Raw genomic sequence first — 16,042 nt, 5'->3', positions numbered from 1 at the left:
CAACTAATGTACTCCAAGTCTAGATTAATGTTATAATGCAAAGAGGAACTTGATGATAGATTTGATATTATGACTGATAAACACCCCCATTTGTAACCTAACATCCCCCTCTCTACTAATTTGCTCTCAGCGCCCCCTGGCATCCATTGAACGCCCCTGTTGTGAACCCCTGTTTTAACACATAACCAGAAGTTCATCCACCTAAAACAGTAATCCCACAACTAAAAGAAAAAATGAACTTTACAGATAAAGTAAAAAATTTGGAATGGAAGAATTTATATGCGCTTTAAAAATATGAACTGTACATGTCGGCTTTTAAATCCTATTTAAAAAATTAGCCTTGCCCCATACACTTCTGGTGAGGAAGTGCTAATGAGGATTAATCAAGCACATGTATTGGATACAGATTTATCCATGCCATTTGTGTGAAAGTGTGCAAGCTCTCAGAAAAATCATGACTCAAGTTGATTCAGTAACACAGATTTCTGCTTTACCATCTTTATTATACTTATAATATTACCTTCTGTTAAACTACATAATCATTTCTATGGTTACATGTGTACAAAATTGTCCTTCATAGCAATAAGTCTCAAGCAAACCTAATTCTCAGTAACATGCAGCCTAATGCTCAGGTCTAGGGTCAGTTAGGAGTACAAATACATACCTTATCAGAACAGCTCCACTAGAATAACCAAAATCAGTTGAAATAGACATTTCACCCATTGCCAATAGCAGCTGGTCTGACAACAGTCTACTGTAGACAGTCTTTGTGCACTCAGTTTGTCTTTCAGACAGCGTAGGGTGATAAGGCTTATCGGTCCTTTTAAGATGATGCTATTCTCAGAGATAAAGCCACAGTCCACCGTACACCTGCAGGGCAAATGATACTGCTAACCAACAAGCTCACCAAATTATATGGTGGAAAAGAAACTTAAGGGGGTTTCATCCAATGTTCCTGTAGCTTAACTGGTTGAGCATGGAGCTGGCACACCAAAGTAATGGGTTCGATTCCCAGGGAATGCATGGCCTTATAAAAAGTGTAGCTTGGATGCACTGCAAGTCACTTTGGATAAAAGCGTCCACCAAATGCATAAATGTAAATACCATTGCAAGAAATTAAAAAGGAAAATAAAAACAGCGATTTCCAGCCACTATACAGATCATATTTCTCTCTGCATTTTGTATCGCAACTGATACACTCGTTTTGAATTGTTTTGAAACTTGAAGTCAACAATATGACTTTGTGTCTGCGTCAAGGCCAGTGCTAGGGTCCAAAACAGTTCTTCCCCCACTTTAAAATCTTGGCATCCCAGTTCATGCCATGTTCTGGTTGGGGAAGGTCAAAGGTCAGAGGGCCTGCTGATGGATAGGAAAAGGGGTCCGACCCCATCCTGAATTAAGGGCTGCATAACTACATCCATTCTACGTTCTTGGCGCGCTAACAATTCTTAATGTCATAGCAGGCACTCCGTATTCCTCTCATCGTCGTCGTCCTCCTCTTCTTAAAGGATGCTAACACGCTCCGTTAGCCCCTGCAAATCTGCATCCTCCGCACCTTCCTGTTCATCGTCGTCTGAGGCTGGTGGTGGCGGCACTAGGTGGGGTGGGTAGGGCAGGGTGTGGTCACGGGCATACTGTTGCCAGCGGCTGTCATCGCTCTCGTGTGTTATGTAACGCTCCCCAAGCTTTGACTCCAGCTCTCGGAGGTCCAGCCAGGTCTGATAGTCCTACAACAGTGGACGGGGAGAGGGGACGGTGAGGGGGAGAGAGAGTAAATAAGGAGACGACAAAGACAGGAGGGTGCCACAGCTAATGACAATTAATTTTGCTTGTGGTGTCTAAAAGCGCTTTACTTAGGATGCTCATTTGTACTTGATGTCATTTGCTTCTCAAACATAAAAAGCTCTTTTACAGCAAATCCATACTTGAATTTTGTCTTCTTAGGGGTTGTTTTGTACATTTATGTTTTGTCTGTAATGTGGAGCTTTTAATGTTCTGTCATTATGGAGCTATTTTCAATTATTCCTAAGAATATAATAGTCTATATTCAATCAAGGTCAAAGACAGATGCTATAGGCCTATAATTAATGACTTACCATTCTAACAGTTTGACAAAATTTACCTGTACTTTAAAAATATAATATAAACTGTATGTTACAATTATAATGTTGGAGTATAATAGCATTTTTATACTATACTACTTCAATAGTATAACAGTAATAAATAGAATGTATAGTATATAGTATTTTGATAGTATATAGGTAACACTTTACAATACGGTTCTATATGTTAACATTAGTAAATGCATTATGTATCATAAAATAACAAAGAACAATGATTTTTCACAGCATTTATTAATCTTGGATAATGTAAATTTATCAAAATACTTGAATTAATTGTTTTTCATGTTAGTACATATTGCTTTAATGTAAACATACAACTTTTAATGCAAAAAAATTTATTAGTATATGTAGTAATTAACATTAACCAAGACTAATGAATTCTGTTGAAGTATTGTTAACATTTAGTTCATGTTAACTAATGTAGCTAACTATGTATGTTAACGAATACAACCTTATTGTAAAGTGTTAACAGTACATATTACTGTACTATATAGTACTATATATGGTATAATGTATAGTCACTTTGTATTTTTAATTAATTTAAACCAAAGTTGCAAGTATTGTCAAAATGAACAAACAAATATGTTTCTTTAATTTATGAGGGATATAAGTTTATCAGAAACTACAATCAACACTGCGTACCAAACTAGCAAGCCTCTATTGAGTGATGGCCTAATTTAGGCAAAATCTGTAAGCATGTAAACTTTAACCTTGATACGCATATTCTGATGTGTGTGCGTGTGTGTGTGTGTGTGTGTGTGTGTGTGTGTGTGCGCGCGTTTTATTATTATTATTAGATTTAATGTTTTTTCAAGAGAGAAATAAAATCACTAAATTCAGACATGCCCCATATTTTGGTAACATGGATGAAAAAATTGCCAACCTCAATTAAACATAAAACAGGACTTATAACATTACACCATTCTGGTGAATAATTTAATTTGATTTTATGCTTTTCCCTTTGATTTCATCATATGTCTATTTAAGTTGAATATTTATGTAATGTTGCAAGAAAGTAATAAAATAACACAATTCAGACATTTGCAAAAAATTGCAAACCTAATTTAAAATAAATCTAAAATAAAACAGCACTTATAACATTACACCATTCTGGTGATGTTTTTTATATTATTTTATTTTATTAGATGCTTTTACCTGTGATTTCATAATTTTTTTTTTTTGTTTGTTTTTTTCAGTTTAATGTTTATTTAATGTTTTTGCAAGATAATAATAAAATCACTAAATTCAAACATGCCCCAAATTTTGGTAACAGTGTTGAAAAAATTGCCAACCTCATTTAAACATAAAAAAGTAATTATAACATTACACCATTCTGGTAATTTATTTTATTTTATTACTTTTTATTATATATTTTTATAATAATGATAATAATAATAATTATTATTATTATTATTATTATTAATATTATTTATTTTATTAGATGCTTTTACTTGTGATTTCATAATATATTTATTAAAGTTTAATGTTTATTGCAATAAAAGAAATGAAATCACACAATTCAGACATTTGCAAACATTGCAAACCTCATTTAAAATAAATACAAAAGCACATATAATATATCATTTGGCCATCCGATGTGGATGTACAATGTTTTCTGAAGGTTAAGCTCCACTCTTAAGCAGCTTTTACTAGCACTTTGTTGAAAATGAACAAAAAATTTACTTCACATTGTCAAAGAGTTTAAGACCTATTTTGCACCCAATTTGTGGTCTATGTTTGGCATTACCTGCAAATAGGTGTGGCTGAGACTCTTGTCCACACTGTAGCGTTTTCTCATCTTCACTTGGAGTAGGTTATTGATGAGGTCGATAGCTATGGAGAAACAGAGAGATCACAAACTAAATTTGCATTGATCGGAAGTATTTGTAGCAGTGGACAGAAAATCAAAGGCGGGTGGAGTTACTCGACGATCCGCCTGCTTTTAATGCATCAAATTTCTTCTGTTATAATGAACTAATGGCCTGAAATAGCCACACAAAGTGTGTGCTTATTGCAGCTCATGAAATATAGCATTGACTTTTTAAATTTAAAGGGATAGTTCACCCAAAAATGAAAATTCTCTTATCATTTACTCACCCTCATGCCATTCCAGATGTGTATGACTTTCTTTCTTCTGCTAAACAAAACCAAAGATTTTTTGAAGAATATCTCAGCTCTGAAGGTCCTTTCAATGCAAGTGAATGGCGGTTAGAACTTTGAAGGTCCAAAAAGCATATAAAGGCAGCATAAAATTAATCTATATGACTCCAGTAGTGAAATCCGTATATTCAGAAGTGATATGATAGGTGTGGGTGAGAAACAGATAAATATTTAAGTCCTTTTTTTTTTTACCATATATTCTCCTCCCACAAAGTATGCGAATTGACAAAAACAAAAGAATAATGTGAAAGTGAAAGTGGAGATTTATAGTAAAAAAAGGGACTTAAATATTGATCTGTTTCTCACCCACACCTATCGTATCACTTCTGAAGATATGGATTTAACCACTGGAGTATTATGGATTACTTTTATGCTGCCTTTATATGCTTTTTGGACCTTTAAAGTTCTGGCCACCATTCACTTGCATTGAATGGACTTACAGAGCTGAAATATTCTTCTAAAAAGTTTTGTGTTCAGCAGAAGAAAGAAAGTGGTACACATCTAGAATGGCATGAGGGTGAGTACATGATGAGAGAACTTTCCATTTAAATACTAATGCTGCAACAATGTTTCAGGTTTTGGTGAGACACAACCAGAATTGTAATTTTTCAGTGAAAATATTGATGTCCCTTGCATGTTAATGAGTTTATTAGAGATGCTCATTCACAGTGGCACACACGTTCACATGAGAACTTGAATGTGAAACGTACATCAAGAATTGCATGTTTTCAGAAGACTTAAAAATGACCCACGAGTCGCATGGACAAAATTTTTGATACTTTTGGGTCCTTTGTAATGCTTTAAAGTGAGTCACCATTAACTGCCATTGTACTGACAAGACAGACCGGGATATTCATTAAAACATCTCCTTCTGTGTTACATTTAAGATAGAAAGTCAAATGAGTTTGGAACTACATTATTTTAACATATTTTATGACATAATTTTCATTTTGGGTGAACAACTCCCTTAAAAATTCACTAAATTGTCTGTAATTTACCCCATTTGTATCTGATATCTTTGGTATTGTTGATGAAAATCTGTTCACAGGGATGAAGAAGATGCACATTATTTCTGAGTTACCTTCAGGAGAGATCTGTTTCCAGGGGTTGGGTGGGTACATGAAGGCAGCATTGTGGATCTGATCGTTGATGTCTTCGTCCTCGTTGAAAGGGAAGGTTCCGCTCAGACTTACATACATGATAACACCGACGGACCACATGTCCAAAGAACGATTGTAACCCTGGTTCAGGAGGACTTCGGGGGCCAAGTAAGCTGGCGTGCCCACAACAGAGCGGCGGAAAGACTTTTCCCCGATGATGCGAGCAAAGCCAAAGTCGCAAAGCTTGACCTATGTGCATACGTGTGGTTAAAGTGAGTATGAAGTATGTGGGTGGAAAGAAGTGTTAAGACACAAGAGAAAAAAAAAAAAAGAGTGAAAAAGAGAGGTATAAACTTGTATGGCCTTGTGAAATGTATTTGCTTAATTTGACTCCAAAGTATCAACTGCATTATTACTTTATGGATGCTGACATGCAAAGAGGGATACTTCACCCGACAATGAAAAATAGTAATAATTTACTTACCCTCATTTTGATCCCATATGATTTTCTCTCTTCCGTGGAACACAAACAGAGATGTAAGGCAGAACGATAACATCAGTCACCATTCACTTACATTGCATCTTTTTCCATACAATGAAAGTCAATGGTTAACATTCTGCCTAACATCTTCTTTTGTGTTCCTTGGAAGAAAGAATGTTTGATGGGTTTGGAACAACATGGGGATGAGTGCAGGTAAACGATGACAGAATTTAAAAAATTTGACATTTTTGGGTGAACTATCCCTTTAAATAGATTGTGCTTTGTGAATTATCTTGTGATCACCTGTGGAAAAGGATCCGCTGATGCCAACAGCACATTCTCAGGTTTGAGGTCACAGTGCACAATGTTTTTGAAGTGAAGGTGTCTCAGAGCAGCCAAAATCTGGAGGCAGAGTGAAGGGGAGGGTATTTGTGTAACAGAATGTGGTCACATTCTAAGAAACATTCTTTCAAACTCTTCGAAGTTACATTTTGTTTCCAAAAAACTGTTTCCAGAACTGAAAACCACAAAAGAACTGAATCCATGAAATGACACATGAACAAACATCTGCACACAGTGACACTGTCACAGTGAGCACACATAATATACAACCCCAGTCCAAAAAAAGTTGGGACAGTATGAAAAATGCTAATAAAAACAAAAGGGAGTGATTTGTAAATTATATTCACCCTTTGCTAAATTGAAAGTACTACAACTACAGATTATATGATGTTTTACTTTGTGAATTTCATTGTGAAAATGTACAATAATTTCAAATCAGATGATTGCAACACACTCCATAAAAGTTGGGACAGTCAAGGGTTTACCACTGTGAAACACCACCATTTCATCTAAAAACACTTAGTAAGCATTTAGGCACTGAAGACACAAGTTTGTTAAGTTTAAAAAGTTGAATTTTCCCCCATTCATCCATTATCCAAGTCTTCAGCTGCACAATTGTATGTGGTCTTTGTTGCCATATTGTGCGCTTCACACAATCTCAATTGGAGATGGCCAGGACTGCTGTCAGGCCAATCTAGCACCCGCACTCTCTGCTTATTCGGTCAGTATGTGGTTTGAAGTTGCCCTGTTGAAAATGCCAGGACATTCCAGGAAAAGACGGTGCTGGATGGCAGTATATGCTGCTCCAAAATTTTTACATATCTGTCTGCATTAATGGTGCCCTCACAGAAGTGCGAGTTACCCATGCCATGGGCACTGACATACCCCTGGCCCATACAGACACTGACTTCTGGACCTGATGCTGATTACAGCTTGGATGGTCCATTTCCTCTTTGGCCCGGAGAACATGATGGCTGTGTTTTCAAAAACGATTTGAAATGTGGACTCATCGGACCAAAAAACACGGTTCCACTGTTCTACTTTCCATCTAAGATGAGACCGAGCCCAGAGAAGTCGGCAGCACTTCTGGACAGTATTGATGTATGGCTTCTCTTTGCATAGTAAAGTATTAACTGCAGCAGCGAATGATGTTGACTAACAAAGGTTCACTAAATTATCCCAAGGCCATGTTCACGTGCATTCAGAAGTGGTTTTCGTCTTGCCATTTACGCACCGACATTTGACCATATTACTTGAATCTTTTAAATATATTGTGCACTGTAGAGGGTGAAATGCCCAATATCCTTCCAGTTTGTATTTGGGGAACATTGTTCTCAAAGTGCTGGATTATTTGCTGAAGCATCTGTTGGCAAATTGACAAGTCTGAAATGATCCTTGCTCTTGAAGGACTAGGCTGTTTTTGGAGGCTCCTTATATACAATGACACGATTGCCTCACCTGTTTAACATCTCCTGTTTCAAATCACCTTGTTATTTTAACTTGTCAAATTGTTATTAGTCTTAAATTGCCCGTCTCAACTTTTTTGGAGCGTGTTGCAATCATCTGATTTGAAATTACTGTACATAAAAAATAAAAAAATTTATTCACAAGGTAAAACATCATATAATGTGTAGTTGTAGTGTTTTCAATTTAGCAAAGGGTGAATATAATTTACAAATCTCTACTTTTTGTTTTATTAGCATTTTTCATACTGTCCCATCTTTTTTGGAATTGGGGTTGTACATGTATATAGTGGACCCAAAAGTATTTGGACACTTAGGTCACACTTAATGTATTAGATACAATGTATCAAAACAAGTGGCATATGCAATCATCTGCCAAGATGATTTATGAAAAAGGGTCCAAATACTTTTTGTCTTAATTGTGTACACTGTATCTATCAAACGCTTTCTGATAATGGTTGAAAAGTGATTGTGCTATATTTCTATAAAATAAATCCCACTTGCAATGCACAAATTTTTTGGCATTATTTTCAGTAAATATATTTCAACGTACTTGAAACTAGATCAATTTGAGAAGAAAAATTTGGTAACATAATAACTGAATTAGGGGCCAAGCACCAAAGATGCGTAGGCACCTATTGCAGTGTTCCCAACCTTTTTTCTGCCACGGCACACTTTTTACGACTAAAAAATTCTACGGCACACCACTATCCCACACAGGCTAACCATCGTCAATATTTTTCCTTTTCAAGAACTTGTCCATGTTTTCTGTCCGTCTTAGTAGCGTGTTTACTTGTAATGTTTGAAATTCGGCTATGCAAAGAAAAAAAAACACATAAGTAGGCTATGCAGTGTGAGGTCACAGGTGGCAAGAGCGCTAAATGGGTAATGAAAAAACTTTTCTAATTTGTAGATTTGTTCTTGCAATGCCACAACAAATTACAGGGATGCAAACTCATGAGGGGTGAAAAAGGTAAGACAATCACTGGTCCACGAACATTTTTTCTGGGGATATTTTTTTTAAAGAATAAGCTAAAAGCACCAATTCCAGCTATTTTAGTGATTCAAGTTTATTCAAGTTTAAAATTGTGCAGAATTAGCTGCAAAATAAAGAGTATTTTGGTGAGGCTTGCTTCTGTTTCACAAATTTGTTCAATTTTATTAACTGATTAGTACAGTGACCCCTTCTGGAAATGTCACTAGATGGCGACAAATGAGTGTCTTATGTGCTATGAGTGAGTCAGTGAATCATTTTGAGTCGTTCATGACTGAAATCTACCAAGATACTTTATAGTGTTTAAGTATTAAAAGAACAAAGCAGATCTATAGTCTTCCTTCAGTCTGAGTATTATTTTTCATCCAAAAAAACAACAATAATAGTCTAATAATAGTGAGTTTCAGTAATGTCCTTACCTTCTCCTTTATTAAAACTTGCATGGCTACAAATCTACTGACTTCAGTATAAGAACTATAAACACAAAGCAGATCTACGGTATCATTTTCCTACAGTAGCCTATTTAAACTGCTGAGCATGGCTTTTATCAGAAAAGACCACAATAATAGACAAATAATAATAATTTTGAGTTTAAATAATGTTCTTTCGTCATTGTAAAGCACATTTCCGTTCAACACCAGCGTCAAGCGCCGCATTGCCCCCCACATAAAAAAGCGGGAGGTGTGCACAGTAAACACTGAAAACATGTATTTGGAAGAGAGAGAAAAAGCTTGCAGTTGCGTTGATAGCAGAAAGTAATAAAAGGACTCGTTTGTGTTTAGGTCTAAACGTTTTCTTGGTGAATTTAAATGAGTTCAATAACTGGGGTCTCTGATATTCGTAAATGATAAGGTAGTATTTAATTAAAAGAATTTATGAGACATTCAATGTCAGTTTTTAAATATTTCTTGTTGCTTAGTACTCTTAAAGACATTATTGGTGAAGCAAAAACGTGTGTGTGAAAAACACTTTGGTGTAAAGTGGCGTCACTTCATAGACTTCAGTGTCATGTGAAAGACCCTTAATGTGTATAAATATCAGTCACTTCTGCACATTAATCATTGCTCTTCAAACTCACAAAAGCAACTGATTATGGTTTCAAAATGGCGAATTTCTCCGAAAGGTGAGGAGTTTGGATCCCTGAAATTATAAAAAAAAAAAAAATTCATGCATTTATTTATTTTCTGGAATTTGATAATTTTCCACGGCACACCTGACAATCTTTCATGGCACACTAGTGTGCCGCGGCACAGTGATTGGGAAACACTGACCTATTGTATCCATTAGTTTTCTTCTTCTTATTATTATTATTTTTCTGTCTTGAAGTCTATGGCAGCCCATAGAACCGTACATAGGAAAGTTATGAAATTTGGCACACTGATAGAGAACAATGGGTCTCTAACTCATACCCTCTAGCGCCACTAACTGTTCAAATTTGCACTTATGTTTATGCTCATAACTTTAAGGCCTAGAATCAAAATTTGTTGACATGCTGAACGTCTGGCTAATTTTTCTCGGCCCCCTAAATTTTCCACCATTTTGAATATTATGAAAAACCTACTTTTTCTAACTCGTCCTGGACAGATCGTCCAGTTCGCTCAAAATTTGTCAAGTATCATCTAGCGATGAAACGAAATGACTGCCGGCATGCTGCACGAGTCTGTTTGTAGCTTGCTAGCCTGCTTAGCATTGCTTATTCTTAAACGTTCATCATTTTATCCTTTGCCATTTTACCACGTGCTTCATTTTTCATGTTTCAACTATGTATTTTACGACGCGCAACCGTTTCTCTCTTTTTTCTTTTCTTTTTTTCCGCTTGTTACATCTCGCATGTAACTACTGTGTGCATTCGTTTTATACTCTGTGTTTTACACAGATTTTTGCATCAATCTTAAACATCTGCTGATCAGGAACCACATCGAACAACATAGATCTCAAACCCTCGCCACTGAAGAACAACCATAACAACAACAACAACAACAACAACAGACAATTGCGGTAAGTCATGGCACCCCCTCATGTTATTTCTTCCTGCATTGCATGCCACATGTTTACTATAGCTTCTACCATCAGCAGTGTGGGATTCACATGTGATAAATGTATGGAAATAGTCAGGCTGACGGAGAAGATTAATGAGTAAGAGATACGCATCCGAACACTAGTGGAGGTCAGTGAGAAAGAGAAGCCTGTAGATACTGTTTCAGATGCGGTTAGTACAGCGAGCAACACACACTTTTACTCCGGCTGGAGAGCCCCCACAGCAGGGTGTTTGGGTGATGTCTCTGCGGCATACTTGCTCAGCAAAGTGACACCACTCTCCCGTTCCTGTTAGGGTTTCCAATCGATTCACCCCACTCAGTGATGCACCCACTGAGAATCATGTTGAAAGAACCTTAGTAACAGGTGATTCTATTGTAAGGAATATGGAAATAGAGATTTCAGGGGCTCAGGCATCTGACATCAGATAAAATCTACAAGTGCTGGTTAATGCTAAATGTAGATTTTCTAAAATTGTTATTCATGTCGGCACTAACGATGTCCAGCTTCACCAGTCGTAGATCACTAAAGATAATGTTAAAGAGGTGTGTGAACTTGCAAAAACAATGTCAGACACTGTAATATGCTCTGGCCCCCTCCCTGCTCGTCATGGTGACAAGGTTTATAGTAGATTAGTGTGACGAATGGCTGGATGGCTGAGTGGTGTCCGGAGAATAGCATAGGATTTATAGGCAATTGGAAGAGATTTTGGGGTAGACCTGACCTTCTAAAGAGAGACAGACTCCATCGCCCCAGGGAAGGGTGTAGTAATTTGGCTCATAGTCTTAACAGTGATCATTTTTGACTAACTGGGGCCCATGTCAGGAAGCAGACAAACTGGTTAATCCAAACATCTGCTAGCTGCCTTGAGACATCACACAGGTCAAATAAACTACAACACATAGACACTGTATCACCTAGATATCATATAGAGACTGTGTCTGTTCTCCAAACTACTAAACACAAACCCCTCACTAAATCATTTAGAATTTTTTTTATTAAGGTCAAACTTGAAAATTGAAGATAAACATCATATAAAGGTAGGGCTACTAAACATTAGATCTCTTTCAACAAAATAACTAATTGTAAATGAAATTATTACAGATAATTGTTTGGATGTGCTCTGTTTGACTGAAACCTGGCTTAAACCAGAAGAATATATTAGTTTAAATTAATCTACTCCCCCAGGTTATTGTTACAAACATAAGCTTGGTCTAAAGGGTCGAGGAGGATGAGTTGCTACAATTTACTGTGAAGTTTTTGGTGTTAATCAGAGTAATAATGCTTAATGTGACACCATCAGATATAAATATATTTTGCCATTGCTAAATTATATAGATCACCTGGGCCGTATTCTGATTTCCTTGGTGAATTTGCAAATGTTCTGTAGATAGAGCTTTAATTGTTGGTGACTTAAACATTCACATAAATAATGAAACTGACACATCTGGGATTAGCATTTAGCAATATTCTCAACTCTCTTGGAGTCAGACAAAATGTGACAGGACCAACTCATTGCCATAATCATACGCTAGATTTAATTCTGTTATATGGAGTTGATGTTTATACTATAGAAATTCTACCGCAGAGCGATGACATCTCAGATCATTACCTCGTCTCTTGTTTGCTGCGATCAGCTAATGTCACTCAATCTACACCACGCTATTGTTCAGGTAGAACTATTCTTTCGACCACTAAAGATAGCTTTACTAATAATCTTCCACAATTGTTTCACATACTCAGTAAGCCAAAATGTCTAGAACAACTTGAAGTAATAACAGAAAATATAAATAGTCTTCTCTGGCACTCTTGATAGTGTCGCCCCACTTCGATTAAAGAAAATTAAAGAAAAAAGCCCTGCACCATGGTACAATGATCACACTCATGATCTCAAGAAAGCAGCTCAAAAAATGGAACGCAAGTGGAAGAATACAAAATTAGAGGTATTTTGCAGTGCTTGGAAGGATAGTGTCTGTAGCTACAGACAGGCACTAAAAGCTTCCAGGTCAGCATATTTGAGCAAACTCATAGAAAATAACCACAACAATCCTAGGTGTTTATTTAGTACTGTGGCTAAATTGGTTATGAATAAAGCCTCGACTGAACCAGACATTCTGTCGCAGCACAACAGTAATGACTTCATGAATTTCTTAACTGAAAAAATTGAAATCATCAAAAATAAAATTGGAATTATGCAATCAACTGTCACAGCACCTCAGAAAACAGTGTCTCATAATTTTCCTCACGAGCAACTTCAATCCTTTGCTGTCATAGTTCATGAAGAGCTAACAAAACTTATTAAAAAAAAAATCAAAAGCCACAACATGTATGTTAGATCCAATACCAACTAAGCATTTAAAAGAGGTATTTCTTGTAATCTCAGAACCTCTTCTTAATATTATTAATTCCTCGCTATCCTTAGGACATGTCCCAAGAAACTTTAAAATGGCAGTTATCAAACCATTTATTAAGAAGCCACATCTTGATCCTGGCGAATCGGCTATTTATAGACTGATTTCAAATCTCCAATTTATGTCGAAAATATTAGAAAAGGTAGTGTCCTCCCAACTATGTTCATTTCTACAGAGAAATGGGATATATGAACAAATTCAGTCAGGATGTAGGCCCCATCACAGAACAGAGACTGCATTTATCAGAGTTACAAATGACTTGCTCTTATCATCTGATCACAGCTGCATTTCACTTCTAGTGCTTTCAGATCACAACATTCTCTTGAATAGGCTGGAGAATTATGTTGGCATTAGTGGACTTGCATTAGCATGGTTCATGTCATATTTATCAGACCGCTACCACTTTGTATGTGTAAACGAGGAATTGTCAAATCAAACAAAAGCATGGAGTGCCACAGGTCAGTTTTAGGGCCTCTGCTTTTCTCCTTATATATGCTTCCCCTGGGAGATATTAGACAGCTTGTGCATGCGGCCAGCAGGTTGAAATGGAACGCTGGCACGTCTGGCTGCCGCTCCTCTCTCCCGTTTTTCATTGTTTTTAGATGTTTTTTTATTTATTTTGAGTGGTTGTGGGATTTTGGAACTTTTGAAGTCCCCTCTTGTCACTTACCCTATTGCAATGCAGAATCGAGTTTTATCCTTCGGACTGCTGTTTTTATCTTTGAGTGTTATCTGCAGGAATCAACCCTCCAGTCGCCTTGCCCAGGACTTACACTACCCCGTGGTTGCTGTTGCCATGGATTCCCTTTCCATGGCTTTAAGGTACACCGTTTGCAAATTGCTGAACTTAAATAGGAACTTTTATTTGGCGAATAACTCCTATGAACTTTGCCGAAATGTTGGAATACTGAGACCTAAGCGCTATATACATCGCTCTTCAAGGCGCAGTTCTATACACTCATCATCTGATGCCATCCTTGTTCCTATATTTCAGCGTAAAGCTCATAGACTGCTGTGCACTGGTGTTGATTTTAACAACCTGTCAGCGCTTAAACACGCTGATTTTTCTCCGTTATCCTCTGTGCCCTCGCGTCTGGTGAAATCTGTGCTTTTTAATGCATGCTCTGTGAACAACAAGGCTGTGATTTTATCATATATTATCACAGAAGAAAAACTTGCCTCTGTGTGCTTAACTGAAACTTGGCACAAACAGTCTGATGGACTTTTGTTTAATGAACTTACTCCTACAGGCTACGGGTTGCTTGATCTCCCGCGACCCTCTGGCAGAGGGGGTGGTATCATTGTGCTGCATAATAAACAATACAACATAAGTCCTGTGGCTATTCCCCAGTTTAATTATATTGAATGTCTCGTTCTGAGTGTCCCTGTACCCTTCACTACTACCATAGCTACAGTCTACAGGCCTCCTAAGACAAATGTAGATTTTTTTTATCAGAGTTTGCAGATCTACTGTCTATGTTGTGTCTCAAGTTTGAGAGAACTCTTATTCTGGGGGACTTTAACATCCACGTTGACACAAAAGACTCTGTAATGACAAAGGACTTTTTGTGCTTTGATTTGAACCAGCTTGTGGACTGTGCTACACATAATAAAGATCACACATTAGACCTTGTGATTGCAAATGGATCATTTGTGTCTCAGTATTCCACTGCTGATTTAGGGCTGTCTGACCATTTGGCTATCTTTTTTAATATGGAACTCCCACACACTAACATTTCCTCTTCTCGCATTATAAATTATCGCAAATGGAAATCCATTGATCTCTCTGATTTCACTGACTTTATTGACTCTTCTTTAAGTTGTTTTTCTCCATCTGACCCTCTGGAGGACAAAATTTCTATGTTTAATACTGTTCTCTTGTCTGGCTTGGACTCATTTGCTCCTATGAAATCACGGTCTGTCTCATTTGTACATTCTGCTCCCTGGTATAATGATGATCTTCGCTCTATGAAGGCAGCTTGTCGCAAAATGGAGTGAAGGTGGCGTCTCTCTGGCCTGAACGTACATCACCAGGCTTGGAAAGACCACTTGCATGAATATAAGGCAGAAATTGTATCCGCCAGGTCCCATTATTTTTCTCAGATAATTGTCAATAATCAAAGAAATCCCAGACAACTGTTTCATACCATTAACAAATTGCTCAAATGTAATAGTTCCTCTATTGTGCCTGCTTCAACTCACCTTTGTAATTGATTTCTTGATTTTATCAGCACAAAAATTGACAATGCTCATAAATGCATTCTTTATACTCCTGCCTCATCTGCTTCTCCACTTAGTATTTCTTATTTCTCTGGCACATCTTTCTCAAATTTCTCCTCACTTGACCTGGTTTCTCTTGGTAATGAGGTATCACAAATAAAAGCTACCACTTCCATAGTTGATCCTATTCCAACTTGTTTGTTTAAATCATGTTTCGCCTCTTTGTGTCCTGTTGTCTTGAGTATAATAAATGACTCCCTGTGCACTGGTGTTGTGCCAGGAGCATTCAACTGCTGCTGTAACCCCTGTACCTAAAAAGACTAACATGGACTTGGACAATCTTAACAACTTTCGTCCCATTTCTAATCTTACCTTCCTTGCAAAAAATTTAGAATGAATTGTGGCTTCTCAATTATACACTCATCTCACTGTAAACTCCACAGCACTGAAATGGCATTAGTTAAGGTCACAAATGACTTGTTAATAGCTTCGGACTCTGGCTGTCTTTCAACTCTGATCCTTCTTGATCTCAGTGCCGCTTTTGACACTGTAGATCATTCTCTTTTACAGACTCGTCTTGAGACAGTTTTTGGTGTTACTGATACTGTATTAAACTGGTTCAAGTCTTATCTATCAGATCGTCGGCAGTTTGTTTCCATGAGGGTGGATGTAGGTCGAAAGATGGTTTGGTTAAATGTGGTGTTCCTCAGG

The 16,042-nt window shown here is 37.1% G+C and overlaps 1 protein-coding gene across 3 annotated transcripts in view; it reads right to left on the bottom strand.

Annotated features, from left to right (window-relative positions):
* Positions 1-468: 468 nt before the first annotated feature.
* The window catches only part of prkd2 (protein kinase D2), a 66,527-nt gene continuing 50,953 nt past the window's right edge, over positions 469-16,042 (bottom strand). For all 3 annotated transcript variants that reach the window (XM_051665081.1, XM_051665082.1, XM_051665083.1), the window contains 4 exons: positions 6,168-6,266; positions 5,365-5,632; positions 3,871-3,956; positions 469-1,727 (listed from right to left, as the gene is read on the bottom strand). In XM_051665081.1, the coding sequence (XP_051521041.1) occupies positions 1,503-1,727; positions 3,871-3,956; positions 5,365-5,632; positions 6,168-6,266 (678 nt within the window). In that variant the 3' untranslated portion in view covers positions 469-1,502. The remainder of the gene's footprint in view (positions 1,728-3,870; positions 3,957-5,364; positions 5,633-6,167; positions 6,267-16,042) is intronic.

This window comes from Myxocyprinus asiaticus, chromosome 31, assembly GCF_019703515.2.
Source record: "Myxocyprinus asiaticus isolate MX2 ecotype Aquarium Trade chromosome 31, UBuf_Myxa_2, whole genome shotgun sequence".
NCBI lineage: Eukaryota > Metazoa > Chordata > Actinopteri > Cypriniformes > Catostomidae > Myxocyprinus > Myxocyprinus asiaticus.
The sequence above is the reverse complement of the archived record's forward strand: the minus strand, read 5'-3'. Positions and strand labels throughout refer to the sequence as shown.